Below are 26,669 nucleotides of genomic sequence, written 5' to 3'. Positions count from 1 at the left end.
CCCAGGTGAAGTCTATTTAGTTGTACAGATAAACAGTAAAGAAGAAATTATTAATACCCACTAATGTTTTGTGATTCCTCAAAGAACTACGTTTTTATTTCATCCAAAAAGTTCTGTTTTTATAATATTGTGAAATAGTGGTATTCAAAGATTTTGTATTCAAAGATTTTGATTAGGGAAGGGTCTTTCCTTAAGCAGCATCCTGAATCACAAAACATCCTCTGACCTAGTAGAGGAAGGCTCCCAAAACCAGCCCACTTAGCTTCTCTTAGAAACTCCAAAGCACTGAGACATGTATCCAGCACAACACAGTATGATTACCATTGTATTAAGCAACAGCTGGGATGCCTGGTGGCTCTGCGGTTGAGCACCTGCCTTTGGCTCAGAGCATGATCCTGATTCCTGGGTTCGAGTCCCACATCAGGCTCCTTGAGTGGAGCCTGCTTCTCTCTCTCTGTCTGTGTCTCTGCCTCTCTCTGTGTCTCTCATGAATAAATAAATAAAATCTTAAAAAAAAAATGACAGCTAACATTGATGGTTCCAAGTGACTTCCCATTAACCTTACTGATGGCAGTGGTGAAAATACCCTGGTTAGTGGTAGCATTGTTTTGTTTGGTATTTTATTTTCATTTTTCACATTTTATTTTTTGCTTTTTCAGTATCTACCATAGTTCATTTTAAATCTTCAGTTGTCAATTGACAGTTTTCAAAAATATGATACAGCTTTAACCTTTCTATCTTTTTTTATATGATTTGAATATACTTGAGCATATTTGGTATCTTCTTCTTAAGCTTTATTTTCTATTTTTTTTCTTGTTGATGTTTTTTCCTTACCCTTAGAAGTTTTTGATAGATACGATATTTTTATGTAGCTAATTTCAATAGGCCTTTAACATATACACTTAAAATCCTAGAATAATAAAATGTGTTATTGGGGCTTACTGTCTTTTTCCTTGATTTTTTATATACTGTGTCAGGAATTATGTAGAGAAGCAGTAATTGGGCCTGCATCAAATCTTTCAGGGAATGAAATTCCTTTTATCTAGATATTTCAGAGAAATCCTTTGAAAGATAGTATGACTTGGGACCATTTCATTTTTTAATTGTACCTTATACCCTTGAATGGCAAGTTTCATAGTCCTGTCTCTTTTCTTCATTCCCAACCACATTATATCTCAAGGCAACCCAAGGACCTGGGAAGGAAGTGGGAATACCACTCATTTCTTTCTCTATTTACTGGTGAATATTTCATTTGCCCCAATCCTTATCTTTTTAGGATTGGAGAATAGAGAGCTTACATACACAACACACACACATAATATACATATTATATTGTCAGCAACTTTTTTTTTTTTAATAAATTATTTTCCTTAATTTAATAGCTAATCATCATATCTTTACTGATTCTCTTGTTTTTATAAACTTTGTATCCACATTGTATTTCCTTTAGGAGAAGGCCATTGTCTTAAGGGTATCCCTTCTAAGATGCTGTGAAAATATTGAGTACCAGTGTTTGAGCTCATGGGCCTTGCTGGGGAATATATTTCTTAAAGGCAGGAATAGTAATGGATGCTCATTTTCTAATGTCTTTCATTGCCCACACAAGTGTCATATTTTGTGGCTACCTAGGCTAAATTGGTGTCTATAGAAGTATTGCTGTGTACATTTACAATATTGGATTTTTATTAAAAATGAAAACTGTAAAAGAGGCAAACTTTTTATTTCTTTCCTGGCACTCTTACTTGCTTTCTCTTCTTTATCTGGAGAGAAATGTTTAAGTTACATATTTTAGTAGTAGCTTATATATATCTTATAAATATAAATATAAATATATATATATCACCTAAGTGTGTGTATATATACATATCACCTAAGTGATATATATGTGTGTGTATATATATATTTATATATATATATCACCTAAGTATAAAGTTTACCTAAATCTGACCCCCTCTCTATTAATGGAGGTAACTCACGTCTGTTGGAGGGAGGCAAAGTGAAGAACTAGTACTGCATGGTATTCTATGTTATGTTCCATGCCATAAATAAATTTCCTAAGGGTAGATTAAAAGAAATAGGAAAGAAATCAATCAGAAATGGATCCATAGAAACTTACTTTATTTAAAATAAAAGAACCCCACACATCCCACAAATCTGTGTAACAAATAAGTTTTTGCTTTGTGTTTTAGATAATTATTCTTTCTTTTTGTTGAAAGCCTCATCATATAAAAAGACTTACAATTCTTTAATAAAGAAGGGATTTTATTTTAGACTTTGGTGACCCCACAACTTTATGTTTTAAAGAGTACTTTGAAAGTGAAGATATACAAAGTTAAAATATTGTCTTCCCTTCCTACATTTTGGATTTGCTTTTATTTTTAGTTGAGGTATTAAAATCTATTAATTGTATGTCTTCACACATGGAAATAGACAAACTGTATGGTTTCTAAGGTCCTTTCTCCAATGTCATGCTGTTACATGACTAATTTTGGTGTTATTTAATAATGGATCAGAAGTCATAGTGTTACATCATTTTATTAAAAAAACTGACCTCAGATACTCTTCTTACAATCTTAAAATATGAGTAGAAATAAGCATTAATTGGTGAAAAACCTGGAATGTTGGTAAATCTAGAGTTTGGTAGATGTGGAAGTTCTCTTTTGATTGCTACTATTATCATGATGAAATGGAAAGCAGGAATGTCAGCTGAATATGAAAAGGGGCAAAGTAGATTAAGAGTTCAAAAGGAAGAAGGAGTGAAATAGATACATGGGTTTGTGACTTTAAATGAGAAAAAAATTCTAAGAACCATTCTAATTAATTTCCATTATATGACTTCATGTGATTGAAGGTTGGCCTTGTGTTTCTAACTCTTGAAATTTATGTCAGAAACCGTTTAACAAAAACCAATTTTAAGGATTTGGGAATGCTTTTATATCTAGAAGGATTATAATAATTTGAGATGTTGCTTAGAAGGAGTCAATGCATGACCTCTTTGAACCAAGTCAATTATAGTCAATTATATTGTATTGTAGATTTTTAGCCCTCTTTTGAAATTTTACGTCAATGTCACTTAAAAATAAATGAGGGGTACTGTCTCAGGGGTCCCAAAGGCCATCCCTAAGGTTTGATGTTTCTCTGGGAGAACTCACAGGACCTGGCATGTTGTCAGAGTCATGGATAAGATTTATTACAGTGAAAGAATAGAAAGCAAACTTAGCCAAAGGAAAAGGCACATGAAACAAAGCCTAGAACAAAACAGATGCAAGCTGCTAGTAGTCCTTTCCTGATGTAGTCATACAGAACATGCTTCATTCCTCCAGCGTTCAATTATGACAACATGTGTGAAATGTTGTCTCTACCATGAAAACTTATTAGGAAGTTATTGCCCAAGGTGTTTATTGGGTTCTGGTCACGTAAACACCTTCCTAGCAGGTACCAGATTTTCAAGTCTCAGCAAAGCAGGTGTTCAGTGCAACATCTGGTTAGGGGAAAAAAAACCTTGTTTGTATTAACAGTTTGGGCACAGTAAACCACAACTGTGGCTTAATAAATTATTCCTTGTTGTGCCTATCTACAAAAGAATATTTCATCATGTATTATTCATCTTAATTACAGGAATTTATAGCTTATATGTAAGTGATAAAAACTATTTTAGATGCTAGAATATTTAGAGCTCTTTGTATTAAATTAATGAGCAAGAGTAATAGTTGCTAACAAATCAGAGTATATATTATCATTTTTTGTTTATTCCAACCCAAATGGGAAAATTATATGTGAAAATTGAAAATGATAGCCCCTTATGTATGAGAAATGTTAGAGATTTGTAAGTACTCCAAATGAACTCAAATGAGAGTTCAGTGTGAACATCAAATGAGAAAATAAAACTATGTCATGTTTGCTGTAATGCAGCCTAGTTTTCCAGATGCTTTTATTTCTTCTTAGGTCCTCTTTTTCTGAGGTGTCAGGCATCTTATGACCTTCATAGGTGTTGTTAGTGGCATCACTAAAATCTGGTGATGCCAGTTTACTTAACTACACATAAGTCAGTCAGAGAAAGACAATTATAGGATTTCACTCATATGTGGAATTTAAGAAACAGAACAGGAGCATAGAGGAAAGGAGGGAAAAATAAAACAAGACATTATCAGAGAGAGAGACAAACCATTAGAGACTCTTAACCATAGGAAAGAAACTGACGGTTGCTGGAGGAGAGAGGGTGGGAATGGGGTAACTGGGTGATGAACAGTAAGGAGGGCATGTGATGTAATGAGCCCTGGGTATTATATATAGAATCAACGGAGCTCTACCTCTGAAACTAATAATACAGTATATGTTAATTAATTTAATTTAAATAAGAAATTTTCTTTAAAGCCCATTATTAAAATCAAGTATAACTTTTCCTTACTTTGTTTCTTTGACCTTTATTCAGCATATATTTTAAGAAAACTCAGATGTTAAATCACAGTTCTTAATTCATATGGTGATTTGAAGGAATAAAAAGTTCCAAGTATGATTAAGTACTCATTTTACTAATCTCAACTCCCACTTATTACTGACCCATTATTGCGGGGGTTTTTTAGTTGCAGTGAATTGTATTTTACAAGAAAATTTTCTCTCAGTCTAAATCCTCATGCATGTCGGCATAAATTTTTTCATAATGTCCTTTTTTTAAAGACCAAATATAGATCTATAAATATATTTTTATTATGCCACAGTAGGGATTATTTGAATAAAATCATTATTCATATATTAAATATATGTGTGTATGTAATGTACACTTACATATATATAGATAAAAATATAAAAAGAAAAAGAAAAATATGACCACTTTTGGGTTTTTTTTTTCTTCAAAGGGAGCAATTTAATCAACCAGACTTGCTTTGCTTTTTAAAAGATTTTATTTATTTATTTGAGCGAGAGAGAGAGAGAGAGAGAGAGAGAGAGAGAGAACAAGTAGGGTGAGGGCAGAGGGAGAAGCAGACTCCTGCTGAGCAGGAATCCTGATGCTGGACACCATCCTGGAACTCTAAGGATCATGACCTGAGCTGAAGGCAGATGCTTAACCCACGGAGCCACCCAGGCGCCCAACCTGACTTCCTTTGAACACAAGAATCATGTGTAACAGTTTTATAAAATTTAACTTATTGCCTTTGTCTTAGGTCTGCCGTGTCTGCAGATAGGGGAGAAATCCTTCCCTTCTTGGAAGACTGAAATTGATATAAGGAGCAAAATATGCTTACTCATTTGGGGTTTGAAAGAGCTCAATTAAAACACTACTCTTCTCCACCAAAGTGCTGGACCAACTCATAAGAAAATAAGAATAAAGCAGATAGGAGACCAGCATATCACCTTTCTTTCTGATAAAATTCGTAACAGAGAGTGGAACATATGTCTACAGCAAATGAGCTTTGCCTTTGTGAGCTCCAGATTTAGGCAAAGTTACCCTCAGTCACAAACAGAGCTTTAAGGAGGCAAGGTAGAGCTCCCTAAGATATAATTTCAAGTTTGAGGACCAGAGCAGATCAGGTGTTCCTCAAAAGCTGAGCCTTAATAGGAAGGGGGCTGCCCTATACATACCAATATGTCCTTTCAAACTCAATCCAATTAAATTCCTCCTCTTCTCCTGGGAAGTAGTGAGGGGGAGGGAGCAAGAGAGAGGCCAAGTGTATTACACTAACAACTGCTTGCACACAAAAGACTTGTATCTGCCATTTGGGGGTGGAGGGTATGAATTTGAATACTTTGGAACCAACAACAATTTTACTAACCCAAAGTTCTATCTTAAAAATGGATTTTACATTTATATCTAAATGAATAAGTTCAACTATGCTTAGTAATAGTCCAATTTGTCTAGGGAACATGTAAATCATGTTCCATTTCTTGCAAACTTTAAAACAAAATAATGCAAAATATGTAATGCAAAATAATGTAATACAAAATAATGTAATGCAAAATAATGATTTAGGAATTTTGAAATATTTGGGAGCAGTCCCTAAAGTTTTTGTAGCTTTATATCTTTTTCACCAAATGATTATTACTTTATATGAGATTATGTATTATTTCTACTATGTAATGAACACTTAACAGCATTTTTTTCTGTTATTATCTTTTTTTTTATTGCAGCATTATTTTTACAAAATCCTCATCATTTTAACAACTGTTGGTTCTGTAATGATGTACTATTTTCTGTTCTGCATTTTGATAATTTGTGACATCTCTCTTTTCTGATTGATCTTGCTTGTAGTTTTTCAGTTTTATTTTTAAAGAACCAATTTTCAGAAAATAAAAACTAAAAAATAACAGTTTTCAGTCTTTTTGAGTTTCTCTTCTGCATATTTTTTGCTTAATTCATTTCTACTGAACCTTTATTTCTTTTGTTCTACTTTCTTTATGTCTAATTTATCCCTTTTCAAATTCTTTCTTTATATAGAAGCTTCGATCATTGAATTTTAGGGGTTTTTTTCTGCCTAATGTACACATTTAGGGCTTTAACTATTCCCTGCTTAGCTTCATTCTAAAAGTTTATGTTACAATTTTATTATCAGTCAGTAAAAATATTTTCCAGTCACTATTATATTTTCTTTTACCAGCGAGGTGTTTAAAAATGTATTTCTTAATTTCCAAACATTTGAAGATTTTCTGTCTTTCTAATATGACTTCTGGTTTAAATCTGCAGTGGTCAGAAAACATATTCCATACAGTTCCAATCCTTTAAAATTTGTTGAGATTTGCTTATAACCCAGCATATGGTTGTTATTGATTAGTATTTCATAGAAACATGACAGAAATGCTCTTGGCTTCAATGTTCATTATGTTAATTAGGTACACTGTGTTAATCAGATATGTTATTTATACCTTATATGTATTGTGCAATTTTCTTTTTCTTTTTTTTTTTTTTTTTAGATTTTATTTATTTATTCATGAGAGACACAAAGAAAGAGAGGCAGAGACATAAGTAGAGGGAGAAGCAGGCTCCATACAAGGAGCCTAATGTGGGACTTGATCCCAGGACTCCAGGATCACACCCTGAGCCAAGGCAGATGCTTAACCGCCTAGCCACCCAGGGGTTCCATATTGTGCAATTTTCTGTTATGTTCATTCAGTATCTATGATTGAAATTTTTCTTCATTTAATTCTGTAACTTTTTGATTTATGTGTCTATATGTCTATATAGACATGTGATATAAAGTTGTTATAATTTTTTATGTTCCCAATGTCCCATTTCAACTCATAAAATTTTTCTTACAATCTCCTTTTCTAACTAAACAAGTTTCTTTTTAACTAGACAAATTTCTTTTGATTAGTATTTGTATACTGTATCTTTTGTATCATATAATTATTGCTGTTTTTAAAATCTAGTCTGCAGTCTTTTCCTTTTAATTGGAGTACTTAGTTCATTTACAATTTAATGTAAATTTTAATGTATCTTGGTTTCAGTCTTTTATATTTCTGTTTGTTGTTGATTCCATCTGTTCTTTGTATTTTTTTGGATTGATTAAGCATTTGTTACTGTAACATCCCTCCTTCCATAAACTCATTAGGCCTTCTATTATTCTATTATTTAGTGTTAACTGTAGAAATCATAGTATCTTCAACTTATTAGGGTCTACTCAGTATTTGTATTTTGACTCTTTTCTCGACCATTTAAGACTCTTAGCATGTTTTAGCTTTATATAATATTGTTAACATTTAATTCTACATATATTTTTAAGAATTTTTTAAAATTTAAATTCAATTAGCCAACATATAGCACATCCTTAGTTTCAGATGTAGTGTTCAATAATTGATTAGTTGTGTGTAACACCCAGTGCTCATCACATCATGTACCTTCCTGAATGCTCATCACCCAATTACATTATCCTCCCACCTACATGCCCTCTAGCAACTCTGTTTCTTTCCTATAGTTAAGAGTCTCTCATGGTTTTTCTCCCTTTCTGATAACTTCCCATGCAGTTTTCTCACCCTTCCCCTATGATCTTCTGCACTGTTTCTTATATTCCACATATGAGCAAACTGTATGATAATTGTCTTTCTCTAATTGACTTATTTCACTCAGCATAATACCCTCTAGTTCCATCCACATCAATATAAATGATAAGTATTCATCCTTTCTGATGGCTGAGTAATATTCCATTGTATAGATATACCACATCTTCTTTATCTATTCATCTGTCAGTGGACATCTTTGCTCTTTCCACAGTTTGGCTATTGTGGACTTTGCTGTTTTCAACATTGAGGTGCAAGTGCCCCTTTGGATCACTACATTTGTGTGGTTCAATTGCAGGGTTGTAGGGTAGCTCTATTTTTAACTTCTTGAGGAACTTCTTGCCAGACATGTCTCCAAAGGCAAGAGAATAATTTCTTTTTTAAAAAAAAGAGAGAGAGGGGATGCCTGGGTGGCTCAGCAGTTACGTGCCTGCCTTCAGCTCAGGGCATGATCCTGCGGTCTTGGGATCAAGTTCCATATCGGGCTCCTTGCATGGAGACTGCTTCTCCCTCTGCCTATGTCTCTATGTGTCTCTCTCTCTGTGTCTCTCATGAATAAATAAAAATCTTAAAAAAAAAAAAAAGGCTTTGAACAAATAAGTCTCTCTTAGCTTTTTCCAAGGCCTTCTGTGTGTTTTGAGGCATAGCATGAAAACTTTCACTGGCAGTGTATCTCCTTTAGCTTTTATTTTCTCCTTTGCAGAGCCTCAATGATATTAATTACGTCTCAGGGCTTCTTTGGTTATAGGCATAACCCTATAAATGTGCATTGCCTCCTATCTTTCCAGGAATATTTTGGAGATTTTCTAATCCTCCTACGTATATATCATTTTCTGTCTATTAAGAAAAAAATTGTTTCAGGCAGCTGTAGTGCTCAGTAGTTCCCACTGATTGTTTTTGTTATATGCCTAGGGAAAAAGCTATGCATATTGTGCAAGCTCTGAGTCAGGTCATTTAAACATAAGCTTTGTGCTAGTTTTTAAGAAGCTGTCAAACAGTTAAAATAGTGACAATTCACTGAGGTGGTGATTTGGGGGAGTTCTAAACCCCTCTGTCCTTTCTGGTGGCTGTTAGTCTGCTGGTTTTCATGGCTGATTGTGTGGCCTAGGCGACAACAAAATGGGAGATGCAGGAGGAATAGGACAATTTAATACATTTCAAGGCTCACTCAACTGAGATTTCAGTCCTTTTATCTTGATTAAATGTTCTTTGCATTGTTGCAAGCTCTTGTTTAATTTCTAGATTCCTAAAAAAGTTGATTTTGTTCATTTTTGTCAGTATTCTTATTGGTTTTATGGATGACTAGATTTTCTGAGTTCTGTGAGCTGAATTCCCACTATATTTTTGATGTAACTTTCTATTTATACCCTTTTTCCCCAACTGCCTTTTATCTTGCAGTGTAGTCATTCTATAAAATCAATTGACCCAGGAGTCCTAATGTATTTTTACCTGTATTTTTTTAAAAAACCTTCGATATTCTACAACTGTTTTGTTGCATTGGAACGTCTATATAATAACACATTTAATGGCTGTCTGAGATTCTGTACCCTCTGTCAGAAATATGCAACTAAGTGCTTACTCTCCACTCATTCTCAAATGTATAACAAACACCTGTTGTGTGTTTTGATGACTGTTGTGACACCTCTTGTTCCCTTGGACATTATGTTTCTTTTATAACAGTAAAACTGTTGTAGATGATTTTTTGCTGAATGTACCTATTTTATGAAGAATTGTTAGAATTTAGCTATTGCCTTGAGATTTTTTTGTCACTTTACTGATTTCACAATTAAGCAGTGAATTTTTACTTATGTCCATCCAAACTGGTATCTTTGAATTTTTAGAAACTAAATTAGAATTCCCAAGTAATTATATAGAAATGCTTTTGTAATTTTTGTTGCATATATGACTGTCATCAGATAAATTTAGGATTGTTGTATTTAATAAATCTTGTCTTATGAATAATATTTATCTTTCATCCTTGCCTTTTTAAAATTATAGTTCTTTATGAAATGTCATACTAATTCATCCTATATATCTGTTGGGAATTACTATAGTAGTGTAAATGAAAAGGTGCTTAGTTTTTCTCATAAATATGATACCTGGAGATAGCCGGCTGCGTGGTCTTGTCAGTTTCTGTTTATCTCAAAATGGCTGCTCTAATTACTGGCATAATGGCAAAAAGAAGGGGGATGGTTGATAGAAGTGTTGTGTTAGCTACTTTTTATCATAAGTAGCCTTTTTTCTTTTTTTTATCAGCTTTCCCAAAAGTCCTCAGCAGACTCCTGCTTATGCCTTATATAAGGTACTTCTAGCTAAGGAGGCAGGCTGGGAAAGCATATATGTTTTTTCCAAACTCCATAGTTGGTTTGTTTAATAGAAATACAATGTGAGCCACTTATTTAAATAAGTGGTAATTTAAAATTTCCAATAGCTACATTAAAAACAGCAGTTGAAATTAGTTTTTATAAAGTATTTTATTTAATGCAATAAATATACTTAGAACATCTTTATTTCAACATGTAATAAATATAGATGATTATTAAGGAGGTATTTTTTAATTTTTGCTGTCTTCAAAATTGGAATGTATTTTACACTGAAAGTCCATTTTAATTTGGCCTAGTACATGGCAAGTACTTAGTAGACACCGGTGGCTCATGTCTTACCTTGCCTGTCAATTGCAGTATATTTAATTTTCATAACATTATCAAATGATTTTGTACAAGAATCAGGAAACTATTTTCCTTTAGATAATCTCCCATCTCCTTACCCCACTCTGACACTCAGCTTTTCCTGATGAAAGAAAGCTTATTGTACCTCATTTTTAAATTTTGCTGGTAGAGTCTCATAAAAGATTTAGTGTCTCTTAAGCCAACCATGGACGTGCCATGATATATGGACACAATGTTAATCTGCTTTTTTAATAGATAAAATGTTAAGTTGTTGCAAAAAGATTGTTCTTTAGAGCACCAATCCAGTCATCAGACTCATTGTCTGACCATTGCTGCCATTCTGTGTCCCCATGCTGGGTCTCTTGAAATGTTCACATTCCTAAAAACTCTCCTCATATCTCAAATGGTAATTTGTGATATGTAATCCTTCCTTTGTGATACTTTACATATAATTCAGACTGTATTACAGTGTTACTTAAGAGGTATCTTGGTTATGGTGTGTTACAGAAAGAAACACAAATCATCATCATCCATGGTACAGATATACTTTCCAGTATTGCATCTAAGTTGTGGTGCTATAATCTAAGTGGAATTTACAGATCCTGGAGAGGATTCAGGTCTGTTACTGTTAGAAAAATAGGGCCTTGTAGTGCTTACATCATTTTAAATAATTTAGAATAGATGCCAGAAGTCTTTCCAGGACACACCTAGAAAGATATGGTTGGTATAGATGATCTTGAGTTCTTTTCCAATTCAGTCTCCAAATATTTTAAAATAACAATTTTGTTCTATTTTTGTCAACCAAATAAAAATATTTCCCGAACATGAAAATTTGTCCCTCATTCCCTAATACATGCTTTGAAATTTGTGACTTGAATTTTGTTTGTTTGTCTCAGTGTGTGTGTAGTGTTGATAGGAGATAAGAGAGATGGGGCAATTTTTAAAGTGTTCAATAGAATTAAAGTGGATTTGTAATTGTTACTACAGTAATTTCCCATTTCAGGTTTTTTTCCTGTTTGTTTGTTTTTTTAAGATTTTATTTATTTATTCATGAGAGACACACAGAGAGAGGCAGAGAAAGGCAGAGGGAGGAGCTGGCTTTGCTACGGGACTCAGTCCCAGTACCCCAGGATCACGACCTGGGCTAAAGGCAGATGCTACACCACTGGAAGCCATCCATCCAGGGATTCCCCCCCTTTTTAAAAATGTGTTTTTTCCCATTTCAAGTTAATGTTATATCTTGAAGAATTAAAAAAAAAATTAGGCCTACAGTATTTTGGTATAGATTTCTTTACCTAATTAAAGAATCGTGTCACCAAAAGATTTATTCCAAAATGTTAGTTATTACTGAAATAAAACTGATAGGTTAAAAAATATTGATAATAGCTGGAATAGCCACTTCTCTTATTGCAGAAATTTATACAAATTATCCAAACTGTATAAAATGGTCATTATAATATGGATTCACTTTTCTATATTGCATGCAGTTTTTTTTGTAATTTTTTAAAAAAGATTTTATTTATTTATTCATGAGAGACACAGAGAGAGAGGCAGAGACAAAGACAGAGGGAGAAGTAGGCTCCCCACATGGAGTCCAACGTGGACTTGATCCTCAGACCTGGATCATGTTCTGAGCTGAAGGCAGGTGCTCAACCACTGAACCACCCAGGCATGTTACAGGAAAAGAATATAGCATTAGTAATTGTTCATAGTAATGCATTTACTTTTCAAATATGTTTAATAAACAAAGAGTTAAAACTTTTAGTGTTTTTTAAAAAAAACTTTTAGTGTTACAAGTTAAATTTACATATAGTCAGAGTCTTTTTTTCTATTTCATTAGGAAATGCTAGTATTTAGTTTAGTGAATGGCAAATTGTCTAAAAGTTTTAAATCTGCTGTGTGGTATAATGGTTACTTTAGAATTAGATACAAGGAATTTCTTGGGAAAATATCATTTGTGACAAATATATCTAATTGGGCAATGAAATGACTTCTTGTAAAGTAAAATTCATTTGTTTTGGTCAAACTAAAATATATCATGTTTAGCTACAAAGCAACTTTTGAATAATCATTCTTGAATTATAGCATAAATTTCAACTTTCAGAATTATTCCAAATTTAAGAGAAAGGCAGGAACTTCTGAAAGTTATTGAAATTTTGAACAATTCTCTTCTCGTGTAATTAAGTAGCACTTATGATATATAATCTTCCTATAATTTTTGTCAAGATTTATAAGAGTCATTAATATCCCCTAGTGTGACCTATTTTTAATTGTTTTTTTAATTGTTTTTTTAGGCCTTTCTTTGCAACATTAGTACATTTTGATTTTGTTACTATTAGTTGCAGGTTCTCGACTACCATGATAATGAAGTCACTGATGATAAGATGAGGTGCTAAAGTTAGGATTTAAATATTTGATCTGTGAATAACATTCTTTAAAGATCTTATTGTACAGTTTTGAAATTCCTTTATTGTTATTTAGTATCCTGTGATACCTAATTGGTAATTCTTAAGACTTTAGTATTTTCCTTTTTACTATTTCAAAATTCCACTTGGCTCACTTAAAAATTTACAAAGGGTTTTTACGGGAATTTTATTTTAGTTGTGGGATTTTTTTGTTTTTTTTTTCTTTAGGTTTTTATTTATTTGCAAGAGAGAGAGAGAGTGCGCACAAGTAGAGGAGAGGCCAGAAGGAGATAGAGAAGCAGACTTCCTGCTGAGCAGGTAGCCTATTGTGTGCTCTGTCCCAGGACCCTAGGATCATGACCTCAACAGAAGACAGACACAATCCACTGAGCCACCCAGGCGGCTGTTTATGGGAATTTTAGATCAAGTTATATTATTTGGTATTTAATGGTATTTTATTTCATTGCAGTATTCTGAATCTGGCAAAGGTTATGTGGTTTTGGGTTTTTTTTTTTCTTTTTTCTTTTTTTTAAGATTTTATTTATTCATGAGAGACTTAGAGAGAGAGAGAGAGATGCAGATACACAGGCAGAGGGAGAAGCCGGCTCCACGCAGGGAACCTGACACAGGACTTGATCCCGGGACTCCAGGATCACGCCCTGGGCTGAAGGCAAGCACTAAACCACTGAGCCACCTAGGGATCCCCTGGGGTTTTTTTTCAATAGAATTTTTATTAGGATGACAAAAGTTTTGTTTTTTGAAATCCTTGGATGAAAGTTCTTTAGAATTTAATGCACCTGCACTTGTCACCTATAACAGTATAACAGAGTCAGAAGAGGAAGCCCTCATCAATGACAAACTATATTAATATTTTGGGAGGATGCAAGGTGTAGTTCAGTCAGGAAAAAACTAATTTTTTAATTTTAATATTCCTGGGATTTATATATACAAATGATCACTGTTTTAGGGTAGAGAGGGCTTTTTCTTGAATAAGGCTAAAGGATTTGGGGCACCTGGGTGGCTTAGTTGGTTAAGCATCTGCTTTGGGCTCAGGTTATATGGGATCAAGCCCCTCACTATCTCTCTGGTAGCGAGGAGCCTACTTCTCCCTCTTTTTTCTGCCCCTCTCCTCATGTTCACTCTCTCTCAAATAAATAAATAAAATCTTTTTAAAAAATAATGCCAAAGCACTGAAAGGATAATTGGCTTTTCTTTTGATGTTTACAGATGTGTAAATATATGCTTTTTTCAACAAATATTTCTTGTGGACCTCTCATGTATAAGAAACTATGACACATAATGGGATAAAATGGTGAAAAGATAGCTCATCTAAACTTGTCAAATCAGAGTTTTTCTCTTTTAGGAAATTTCCTCATCCGGTTAATACCTGAAGACAGTGTAGGAATTATATGTGGGTGAAGCAGTAGAAAAAGGTGAAGCAGTAATACGTAGAAATCACCAAACTTGAGAAAGAACATAGATTATTTTAGGAACTGGAGGAAGGTTCACTTCCAAGTTTTGGGGAACAACCAGAAAGAGAATAGAGCACCTGTCTGGAAAGGTATTTGCTTATGTTTATGTAAATGTGATCATACAATTGAATAAGCTCATTGTTTAGCCTCACTCCAAATATATGATATGTAATATAGGTAAACTTATAACAAAATTTATTTATAAAAAAAACCAACCAAGTAACCAAGCACAAATGAAAGAAAAGGAGATTCCTAGATGCCGGAAATGAAGAGAAAATGAGCAGATTAGCATTGATCTGATGATACGGGTAAGCTCATGGACCTAATAGATTCAGATATATTCTATCACTTAGCTGTTATAGTTTCTTAACAAAGTACCCCCAAATTTAGTGTCTTATTTATAACTTTTATTCCCTACTGGTCTACAGAAGGGCTAGTCAATTCTGCTGATTAGCCGGTTTTGCTTGGTCAGCCAAGACCAGCTGAGCTCACTCATGTACTTTATGGCTAGTTGACAGATTGACTTTTTTTTTTTTTTTTAAGATTTTATTTATTTATTCATGAGAGAGAGACAGGCAGAGGGAGCAGCAGGCCCCATGCAGGGAGCCTGATGCGGGACCTGATCCAGGGACTATAGGACCATGCCTGGGCTGAAGGCAGGCACTCAACCACTGAGCCACCCAGGCTCCCTGACAGGTTCACTTCTGATTTAAGATGGCATCTTAAGCCGTCTCTGCTCCACATGGTCTATCATTGTCCAGAAAGGAGCTAGGATTATTCTCAAGGGAAAATTAGAAATCTGAGAGACCAGGCAGCCCAGGTGGTTCAGCGGTTAAGTGTCTGCCTTCCGCTCAGGGCGTGTTCCTGGAATTCCAGGATCAAGTCCCACGTCGGGCTCCCTGCATGGAGCCTGCTTCTCCCTCTGCCTGTGTCTCTGCCTCTCTCTCTCTCTCCTCTCTCTGTGTGTGTCTCTCATGAATAAATAAATAAAATATTAAAAAAGAATCAGAGAGCAGATGCATATGAGGCCTCTTGAGGCCGGCTCAGAATGGGCAACCCCTCACTTCTGCCACATTGTGCTGACCAAAGTAAGTCATGTGTCTGACCTCTTGTTGGAAGGAACTATTTCAAAAGGTCTAGATAAAGAGATGGATAGAGGATTAAGTCCATTTTTGTAATTGCTGTACCATAGATCCTGTGGGCCAAGGTTGGAGTTTTTAAAATAAGGTCACATTGGAACAAGAGATGTTGCCCTGGTCTCATTCAAGATGAAATGTTACATGTGAATTCTATGCATGAACTTATAAAGAACTGTCCTGTCTGGAAGGAGAACCAAAAAACCTCAGTTCTGGGCCAGAGAATAGAAAGCTACTGTTGTCTAGGACCCTAGATTGAAACCTTAAGCCTGTGCCATATGCTGATATGGGATCTGAAACAAAGATAAAATTGCTTTTTAGGTATGTATTCACAAATGAAAACCTTTCCTGAAATGAATTAAATAATAAAAATAATAATTACAAGTGATCACAAATTACATAGGAAATTATTCAAAACAACCATGTACAGCAGATAGGAAAGCTTGCACTCCACGAATTTAGGTAAGAGAACTATTTGAAAATGACTCTAAAATAAAAATGTTTTAATTGTTAAATATTAATATTATAGAGATAAAATAAGAATATAAAAGAATGAAAAAAATATAAAAGAATGTATGAAAAAGAACCAAAAGTGTTTACTAGAAATAATGATTACAAACCACTAAAAGGTTAGTGATAAAGAGCAGATGGGACAATGTTGAAGAAGGAATTTATGAACCGTAAGATAGTTTTGGGAGAAGAGATGTAAAAACATAGAAAATAGGATAGCAGGTTTAAGAGTAATAGAGGATAGAATGAGAAGGTCTCAAGTATGCTTCATAAGAATAAAGAGTAAAGAAAATTGAGGAAAGGCAATATTTGAATAAGTAGTGACTTGTTCATCAGAATTGAAGAAAACATGAGTCTTGCACAGAATAGATAATAAATTCTCCCCTCCTCTGCACCCTTTCCCCAACCAGAAAGGCCCTCGGGAATTATAGAACAAGTGATAAAGGAAGACTGGGTCTCTAAATGACATTGTAGAACTAAGCTGCAACTCTAATCTGTGTCTTAGAAGATTTAAAAGTTGTTTTTTTTTATGACTTGAAACAAAATAATAACACTCATATGGTTAAAATGCACAACTCTTTTGTTTATAACTCTAACTGAGAGAAAGCCCCTATGTAGTGCCACGCTGGGGGGTTGTAGCTGAGGACAGGGTAATGAGCTGTGACTATAGGGGATAGCTTATATATAACAAGCAGGGTGGAGTTAACAAGGTTTTGTAGTCTCCCTGTGTACTGGCTAATTTGAATAATCATGAGGGCCCCGGGATCTGTGTCTCTATTTTTATGGTATCTAGTCCTAAAGTACTTACATTAAGTGCATAATACACAGAGTATAAGAACCCAGTAAGCAAAATGGCTGGGATAGGAACTTAATCAGTACTTAATCTTCTATCATATACAAGAAGAAGAAGTGACCAGTCTCTATCCAGAGCCTCAAAACTGAGATAAGACCACATTAAAACAAACAAATGAATAAACAAGACTATATCACACATAGAAAAAATATACCGTACAAGAAATCAGTTACAGCTTAAAATGACATCATCATATTGCAGGGGTGGGGGGGTCTTTTTACAGCAGTCTTTTTTTTACCCCATGTACTTAAGGTAAAGTTATAAAAAGGGTTATTACTTAATGATTAAGGGAACATTTCACTGGGAAGATAAAATAGTACTGCACAAACCTAACAGTATATCCTCAAAATATATAAAACAAAAATTTAATAGAATAGGTAGGAGATTTTTAACTCATTTCCCTTAGAATATGATGAACCATGGAGACAAAAAATAAAAGTTATGATATAGATTATTTGAATAGCACAATTAGTCTTATCAAAACAATATAAAGACTAAATGAACAACACAAACAAGTGGATATCTTCTCTGACCATGTTAAAATTTAAAAGTCGATAGGTAAAAGATGTCCACTAAATAGCCTGTGTTTGGAAACTAAAAATATACACTTCTGTTTTATGATTTTGAAGAGTAATGAAAATGGAAATTGAGAAATAACATAATTGACAATGAAAACACTATGCACCAGTACTTGTGGAATGTAGCTGTGAAGTGTTGTTAGTAGGCAATTTTTAGCTTTGAATGCACATATTAGAAAAGAGTTAAATGATGAAAAACTAGCAAGTTAAGTATCTTGTTTTTACATTAAAAAAAATACTGTAATAAACATAAAGCAAGTAGAAGGAAGAAAGTAATAAAGATAAAAATAGAAAAGAAAGTAATAATGCCAAAAGAAAGAATTATATAAAATATGAAGTTAGAATAGGGATTGTCAACAAAAGCAAGAACTGTATTTTTTTATTTTTTATTTATTATTTTTAAAGATTTATTTATTTATTCATTCATGATAGACACAGAGATTGAGAGAGAGGCAGAGACACAGGAGGAGGGAGAAGTGGGCTCCATGCTGGGAGCCCGACGTGGGACTCGATCCCGGGACTCCAGGATCGCGCCCTGAGCCAAAGGCAGGTGCCAAACCACTGAGCCACCCAGGGATCCCCAAGAACTGTATTTTTTTAAAGGTTAATAAGTTAAACCAATCTCTTAGCAAATCTTGCCCAACAGAAAAGGAATATTTAAACAGATGAACAATATTAGGAATGAAAAAGAGAATATACCTACAAATAAGTAGATATTTAAAGAGAGAGAATATACCATAAGAAATTATTTGGCATAAATATCAAAATGATCACAAATGGAATGTGTTCTAGGAAAATCATAAGTTACTGCTATAAGATGATTTGTGTCCCCTTTCCACTTCCTACAAATTTATATGTTAAAACCCAAAGGCCCCCTGTACCTGAAAGTGTGGTCTTATATTGAAATAGGATTGTTGCAGATGTATTTGGAGGTAAGGCCTTTAAAGAGGAAAAGTTTAAGTCAGGCCCACAGGGTGAGCCTTAATACAATCTGACTAGTGTTCTTATAAGAGGAAGAAATTGGAACATGCAAAGAGACACCAGGGGATCAGAGGGAAAACCATGTGAGGACAAAGCAGCAAGAGTGTGGCCCACCCGTAGGTCAAAGAAAGAGGCCTTAGAAGAAACCAAACCTCTGACACCCTGATCTTAGTATAGGGCCTCTATAACTGTGAGAAAATAAACCAATACCAGTCTTAGGTATATTGCTATGATAGCCCTAGCAAACTAATACAGTCACTAACCTAAGAAATAGAAAAATAAAATAGACCTATATTATGGTGTTTCTTAATCTTTTTATTATTGTTGTTGTTACCCTCAAGATGGGGGGAGAATAAGTTTTCTGTAATGTGAAAAGTTAGGGAATAAGATTTTTGTCAAGGTAGAGTTGAGTATTCCAGGGCCACACCCTATTGTAATATCTAAGACTTTTTCTTTTGCTTCCGAGAAGTAGTTCTCACCTCAGGAATGCATGATCCATAGTCTTTGACAAAAATAATTGTCCAAAATCTTTCCATTCCCCCTTAACTTCTTCAGAAAAAGAACTGTTTGGCTAGTTTTATAGGCAGATCTTACCAAAGCTTAAAGGAAGAGGTAATTCCTAAATGATAAAACAAGGAAAACTCCCCAGTAAGTTTTATAAGGTTGCTATAGTTTTATACAACTTGACAGAGGTAGTATGAAAAATCAAATTCTTTTAAAAACATTTGTAGGTCATTTAACCATTCATTCAACAAATTGATTGGGTTGCTGTTATGTAGAAATTACCATTCTAGGCACTAGGCATACTGAGTGATGAAGACAGACAAGGCACCTCCTGCCTTGTAGAAATTACATTTTAGTTGTGAAAATCAGCAAAATAGAAAAAAGATAAGGTTCAATGTAGCAAATTCAAATGGCATGGTCTGATAGAGAATGACAAATATACTACCTTTGATTGAGTGGGCAGGGAAGTTTTAAAATCCTAAATTTCAAACCAACTCCAGTTGGCAGGGGGAGAGCAGAAAAAGAGGAAAGGTGGAAAAATGAAAATGTGAAATGAGTCATGGTTAACATATAAGTTACATTTGGCAACAACTATTAGAAAACCCAGCAAAGAGTGGTTTCAACAGATACAAGTTTTATTTCATGTACCAACATTTTTAGAGATTGTAAGGCCGGGGCTTTAAAATAACTGATCAATGTCATCAAGGATATAGATTTCTTTTTCTCCAATTCTACCGTTTTTAACATGGGACATTTATCCAAATAATCATAATAAAGGCGCTATTCTTCTAGATATCATGTTTACACTAGTAAGTGAGAATTGGGAAAGAAGAAGGGACTTTAAAAAGTTTCTAGAAGACTGACCTTGTGACTTTGGCCTAATCTTATTGGCCAGAACTTGGTCATGAGTTTTTTTTAAATATGGAGGGCACTTTGACAACATCTAGTGAAGTTGAAAGTGCACTTAGTCTACAATTTAGCAATTCAACTTTCAGATATGTATCCTAGATCAGAGCCTTCCTGCTATGATACCACAGGCAGCTTACAGATAGGCCCAAGAACTGAGTCCTTCATTCCAAAGGCGTGTATGCCACCTTCCAGGATAGTTACTTAAGTGTGTTGTACAGATACTAGATCTGTGTGTGCTATGTTGTCAAAATGGTTGGGAAGCTCTTTTTTAGAAACATACTAAGATGTTCATTGCAACAGTGTCACATAAAACATTTATTACAGTAGAATTCCAATTAATAAAAGTATAAATAGGGAAATAGAAAATAACCTTTAGGCAAGAACTATGATAATAATTACTGTAAACAAGATTTACTGACAGAAGCTAAAATTATTGGGTGAAATCTGAAAAACAATTTATGTAGTCTTAAAGCATTGCCGTTAATATATTTATTAACTACAAATATTATTAAGGTGGAATCTTAAATTATTGTTTTTAGATCTCTTTTTAAAATATCCATTCAGTGCTTTACATTTCCTTGCACACATGGTTTTCATTGTGTCCTACAAATTTTTAAAAGTTGTGTTTTCATTTCAAAATATTTTTAAATTTCTCTTGAGATTTTTTTCTTTAGTTTTTGTTTTTTAGCAGTATGGTGTTTAATCTCCACATGTTTGGGGATTTTCCTGTTACCTTTTTGTTATGGATTTCAGGTTTAATTCAATTGTGGTCTAGGAGAAGACATTGTATGATATATATTCTTTTGCATTTGTTAAAGTGTATTTTTTGGCCCAGAATGTGTTCTTTCATGGTGAATATTCCATGTAAACTTGAGAAGAATGTGTATTTTTATGTTGTTGGGTGGACTAGTCTATAGGTGTCAATTGTTTCCAAGTGACTGATGGTGTTGTTGAGTTCAACTATGTCCTTACTAATTTTCTGGCTGTTGGATCTACCTACTTCTGATAGAAGAGTGTTTAAATCTCTAACCCTGATAGCAAATTAATCTATTTCTCTTTCCAATTTTACTAATTTTTGCTTGACATAGTTTGATGCTCTGTTAATTGCATACACATTAAAAATTCTTATGTGTTCTTGGAGAATTAACTCCTTTGGAATTCTGTAATTCCCTTCTTTGCCCTTGGTAACTTTACCCTTGGTAACTTACCTTGAGTTCTGTTCTATCTGAAATTGTTGGGCAACCCTCTTGGGTCCCCTCCCTCATCAGGAGCTTTGTACTATCACTTTACTATCGCTCAATAAATTTTGCTTTGCTGCCCATCAACAAACAAACAAACAAACAAAAAAACCAAAAATGAAATTATGTAGCTATTCCAACTTTCTTTTGATTAGTGTTATCATGGTATATTTTCCTCCATTCATTTACTTGGTAATCTGTTTGTGTCTTTATATTTAAAGTTGGTTTCTTATAGCCAACATATATAGTTAGGTCATGTTTTTTTGATCCACTCTTGAAATTTCTGTCTTTTAATTGGTGCATTTAAACCATTGACATTTAAAGTGATTCTTGGGGAAAAAAATATAAAGTGATTCTTGATATAGTTGGATTACTCTCTACCATAGTTGTTACTGTTTTCTATTTGTTGCCCTGTTGTTTATTTTTGTATTCCAGTCTTTTTTGCCTTTTGTGGTTTTAATTGAGACTTTATGATTCTGTTTTCTCTCCTTTCTTAGCATATCAGTTATACCTCTTTTTATTTTTTTAACTTGTTACCCTGGAGTTTGCAATATATATTTACAGTTAATCCATGTCCACTTTCAAATAACACTGTACTACTTTGTGTACGGTGTTTTATAATAACAACCCTAATTCCTTCCTCTCAGCTCTTGTATCTTTGCTGTCATTAAAGTAAAGCACTACTCATTTTTTACCCATCTTCACTTATGTATAAACGTACACATAGATATAAATGTACATAATCAATTACATTGTTGCTGTTTATTATTTTGAACAAACTATTATCTGTTAGATCAATTAAGAGTAATAAAAATACATTTTTTTAATTCACCTTCATTTATTTATTTATTTATTTATTTTTAAAGATCTATTCATTCATGAGAGAGAGACCAAGACACAGGCACAGGGAGAAGTAGGCTCCCCACAGGGAGTTCAATGAGGGACTTGGTCCGGGACCCTGGGATCATGCCCTGAGCAAAAGGCAGAGGCTCAACTGCTGAGCCACCCAGGCATCCCCACCTTCACTTATTTAGATCTGAGTTTGTCATATTATTTTCCTTCTCTCTAAAGAACTTTGAACATTTCTTTCAAGACAGGCCTACTTGCAACAAATTCCTCAACTTGTTTACCGGAAAACATTTTTATTTCTCATTCATTCTTGGAGGATAATTTCCCAGGGTACAGGATTCTAGGTTGATAGTTTTATTTTTGTCTCAACACTGATTTCAGTATTTCATTCTCTTCTCACTTGGATGTTTCTGAGAAGAAGTTGAATATAATTCTTAGCCTTGTTGTGCTGTAGGTAAGGTGATTGTTTACTCTGACTTTTTCTGGATGGTTTCTTTATCTTTGATATTTTATTATTTGAAAAGGATGTGCTGAGGTATAGTTTTTTCAGGCATTTATCCTACTTAGTTTTCTCTGAGCTTCCTGTATGTGTGGTTTGGTATCTGACTTAATTTGAGGGAATTCTCAGTTGTTATTGTTTGAAATATTTCTTTTGTTCCTTTTTTTGTCTTTCTTCTCATTCTGGTATGCCTATTATATGCCTATTTAATATTACATTGAATATTCTGTTCTGTGTTTCTTCATCTTTGTTTCTTTGCTTTTCAGTTTTCAAGGATTCTGTATATATAGCCTCTACCTGAGATTCTTTCCTCAGTTGTGTTGAGTCTCTGATAAGTCCATCAAAGTCATTTTACATTTCTATTTATAGTATTTTTTTGTATTAGCATTTTTGAGGAGTTTGTTCTTAGGATTTCCATCTCTCTGATTACATTGCTTACTACTACTTGATTCAACAGATTCCATATCATATTAGTCATAGTTCTTTTAAATCTAGTCTGGTAGTTCCAACATCCCCGTTACGTGTAGGTCCGATGTTTACTGTGTCTCTTTAAATTGTGTGAGGTTTTTTTTCTTTTTGATATGACCTGTAATTCTTTCTTGATAGCTGGACATGATGTTAAAGGAATGGTTATAAATAGGCCTTCAGTAATGTGGTGAGATACCAGGGGAGGGAAGCAAGACATTCTGTAATCCTATGGTTAGGTCTAGTCTTTTAGTTAGCCTATGCCTCTGGACTGTGAACTTCACAAGTATATCTCATTTTTTTTCTTCTCCCCTTAGGCAAGATAAGATAGTTCTAGTAGGCTGGAGTTGAGTATTTCTCATCCTCATGTGAAAGGCTAGAGCTGGCTGGAATTAGGTATTTCCCTTCCCCAGGTCAGTTAGGGTCTAATACCCCAGTAGGTCAAGATCTGGTTAACTGTTTCCCACAGTTAACCAGAGGTGGGAGGCCATAATAGAGGTGAGGCCTTGTTATAAAAAACAAAGTGTTTCAATGTAGAGACTTCCCCCACAATCTGAAAGTGGAGTGTTCCTATGAGACCTTTTATTATCCCGACTTTCTGGAAGTTTGAATTATATCATTTTGCCTTTACAAAAAACCTGCATTAGTACAGTAACAGCTTTTTTTTTTTTTTTTTTTTAAGTGAAAATCCTCTTTGAATTTCTTTCAGGTAGTGAAATCAGGTAGTAATGTAGGTCTTCTGTAAAAGTGAACTAGCATAACATGAACTCTAGAAAGCATGGATACTTTTTATTTCAAAATGGTTTCTTTTCTACTTCCCTTGCTGAAAGCCATGGGGGATTTTCCTAAGACATTTTTTATGGGAACCTGGTGGAGTTTTTGCCAATAAATCTCAATATTGTGGGGAGCTCCTTATGACTAGGTCCTCCTAGAGATGTTAACTCTCAGAGTTTTAACTCAATTTTTAATGGAGCCTCTAGCAGTTCAATCACAGTTCAGGTTTTACCACCCCAGCACTGGTTCCCAAGGTAACTTCTGCTCAGGAGTCTCTGTTCCAGGAAGCCACTGGCCTGTATTCACCTGTGGGTCTCTCTAGTCTTAGGGGAGCAGTATGCTCTGTGTTCCCCCCACCACCACTTATGAATACAAGAAAAGTTGTTAATTTTTCAGTCTGTTTAGCTTTTTATTTGTTAGGATGGAATGGAATGGCAATTTCCAGGGTCCTTATTTGTGAAACTAGAATGTAAATGGTATTTTAGGTTTCCTCACAGGGCCTGTTAGCCAAAAATGCCTTTCCACCCACCTTTTATTATACCATTTAGGCATTCTGAGTAGACTGCCTTACTTGGGCCTAGCACTGTCCTAAAATCCTCCTAAGAGGAGGAAAAAACAGGAATATGGATCATATACTTAAGAAGTTTGTTATGAAAGGAAGGAGGACTTAGAAGTTTTCAAATCTTTAAACTTAAAGAATTGACAATGTGTGAAGTATTTTCTGTATGTATTATAGAATCTAAATAACTCTAAAGACAATAGAAAAGCTGAGGATCCTGGATTTTGTGAAGATGGACCAAGATTTTTCTACAGGCACATTTCCTTAGGGTATATAAGCAAGTTAGCAAGAAATTGACAAAGCTGGGGAGACCCTCACTAATATTCAAAGTAAAAAGAAAGTTTACTGTAGTTATATGATGGTTCACTCTTGGGTAGGGAAGTTATGGGTTATTTGTTATTTGCTTTCTATATTTACTTTTGAGAGTTTAAATTTCATCAGTTGTCTGAAATATATATAAGGAAACTGTGACTCTTGGGCTGTTGGTTGGAATCCATCTCTTATCATAAGCTTTGAGTTTGTAAGAATGGATATCGATAACTGTAGGAAAGACCAGAAGGACATTAGATTCCAGGATTAGTAGACTTAAGACTCCAGGTTAATCTAATGAGTGAGTTAATGGGCTGACTCATTTCAGAACTGTTAAATACCTCTTTATCTCCAAGGTTTTAGACTTATTTAACATTTCATATGAATACTTCAGATAACAAATATTATCTAGTATAAAACAATATATTTTTCTTAATTCTCAGGATACCCAGTTTCCATGAACAGTAATAGATACATCGCTGAAAAATTATAGTTGGAGCATTGACAGGAATTAAATTTTATTTTTGTATTATATGTTAGGTTCTCACTTTAGGCTTTATATTAGAAAATCCAGGTATGACAGTATTCATAGTAATATAATAATCATAGGAAATTGAACATGTTAAGAAAGTGTTGGTAGCAAGTGTGTAATTGGAATTCAAATGATAATCTAATTGCTCTTATCAGTATCTAAAGATCCTGTTATTCTGCATGTCCTTATGTTCTTTTCTTTTAGGTCTCTTTTATTCAGAACCTTGTATTTTGTGTAGAAAGAGTTTACCGTGTACCTGATTTTGGTGTCTGGGAAAGAGGAAGCAAATATAATAATGGCAGCACAGAGCTACATTCAAGGTAATTGGCTGATTTCTGAGTGGTTTTTTTTTTTTTTTTAATTTTTAAAATTTAAATGTGTGGAATTTGTATTAGGTTGCAACTGTGATTTCTATGTTAGTTTTCATCTCTTTTTTTCTTATGTATGATACAGATGAAATTTGCCTAAAATTAAAGCAAGAGGCTACTCTCAGTGCCCCAAAAACTGATGGAAGAAAAAAAGCAGGGTATCTTTCCCAACTTCCCGTGGTATCAGTACATGTATATAAGCCTCCAGTCCAAGGCTTGGCCTTCCTGCTCAACCAACTTTTTCTCTTTCTCCTTTTTGAAATGACATCATTTGGAAGATCAAATACATTAAAATTGCCTGACACTAAATGTATGTACATTGCACATAAAATTTCTTTCCATGTTGTAGAGCTTTTTTATCCTAACCAGGTATTCACACTCTTCGTATAAAACCTAACTTATTGTTTCCTGTAGGAAGTGTGATAAACATCTTGCATTCTGGTTTAGTGGGGTTGCTAAAGAAAAATAAGCTGATGACTGATGTTAGTCGTGTATGGATTTCCTTTACTCCTTAAGGTTAGGGAAATAGCTTTAGTGACTGACTGCACCTTTCAAATATCCAAATTTTATGCCTGGGAGGTTATTTTTTAATTGAAAAGTATAGCTCAATTACACCTAAATAAAATACCTAAGAATAAACTTAACCAAGGAAACGAAAAGACCTATGTTCCAAAAACTATAAAACACTGATGAAAGAAATTGAAAATGACACAAACAAATGGAAAGATATCCATGATCATGGATTGGAAGAACCAAAATTGTTATACTGTTCCTACTACCCAAAACAATCTGCAGATTTAATTCAATTTCTATCAAAATTCCAATGACATTTTTCACAGAACTAGAACATTAATCCTAAAATTCGTATGGAACTACAGAAGACCCCAAATAGCCAAAACAATCTTAAGAAAGATGAACAAAGCTAGTGGTATCACAATTGCATATTTCAAGATATACTATAAAGCTATAGTAATCAGAACAGTATATGGTACTGGCACAAAAATAGAGCTCAATAGAACAGAATAGAGAGCCTAGAAATAAACCCACACTTATGTGATCAATTAACCTGC

The 26,669-nt window shown here is 34.0% G+C and overlaps 1 protein-coding gene across 10 annotated transcripts in view; it reads left to right on the top strand.

Annotated features, from left to right (window-relative positions):
- PHKB (phosphorylase kinase regulatory subunit beta) overlaps nt 1-26,669 on the top strand; it is a 212,831-nt gene that overhangs the window by 63,497 nt on the left and 122,665 nt on the right. For all 10 annotated transcript variants that reach the window (XM_072750287.1, XM_026014319.2, XM_072750291.1 and 7 more), the window contains one exon: nt 25,436-25,551. In XM_072750287.1, coding sequence (XP_072606388.1) covers nt 25,436-25,551 — 116 coding nt within the window. The remainder of the gene's footprint in view (nt 1-25,435; nt 25,552-26,669) is intronic.

The sequence above is a fragment of the Vulpes vulpes genome, chromosome 2 (assembly GCF_048418805.1).
Source record: "Vulpes vulpes isolate BD-2025 chromosome 2, VulVul3, whole genome shotgun sequence".
Classification (NCBI taxonomy): Eukaryota; Metazoa; Chordata; class Mammalia; order Carnivora; family Canidae; genus Vulpes; species Vulpes vulpes.
This window is presented reverse-complemented; position numbering and strand designations above follow the sequence as displayed.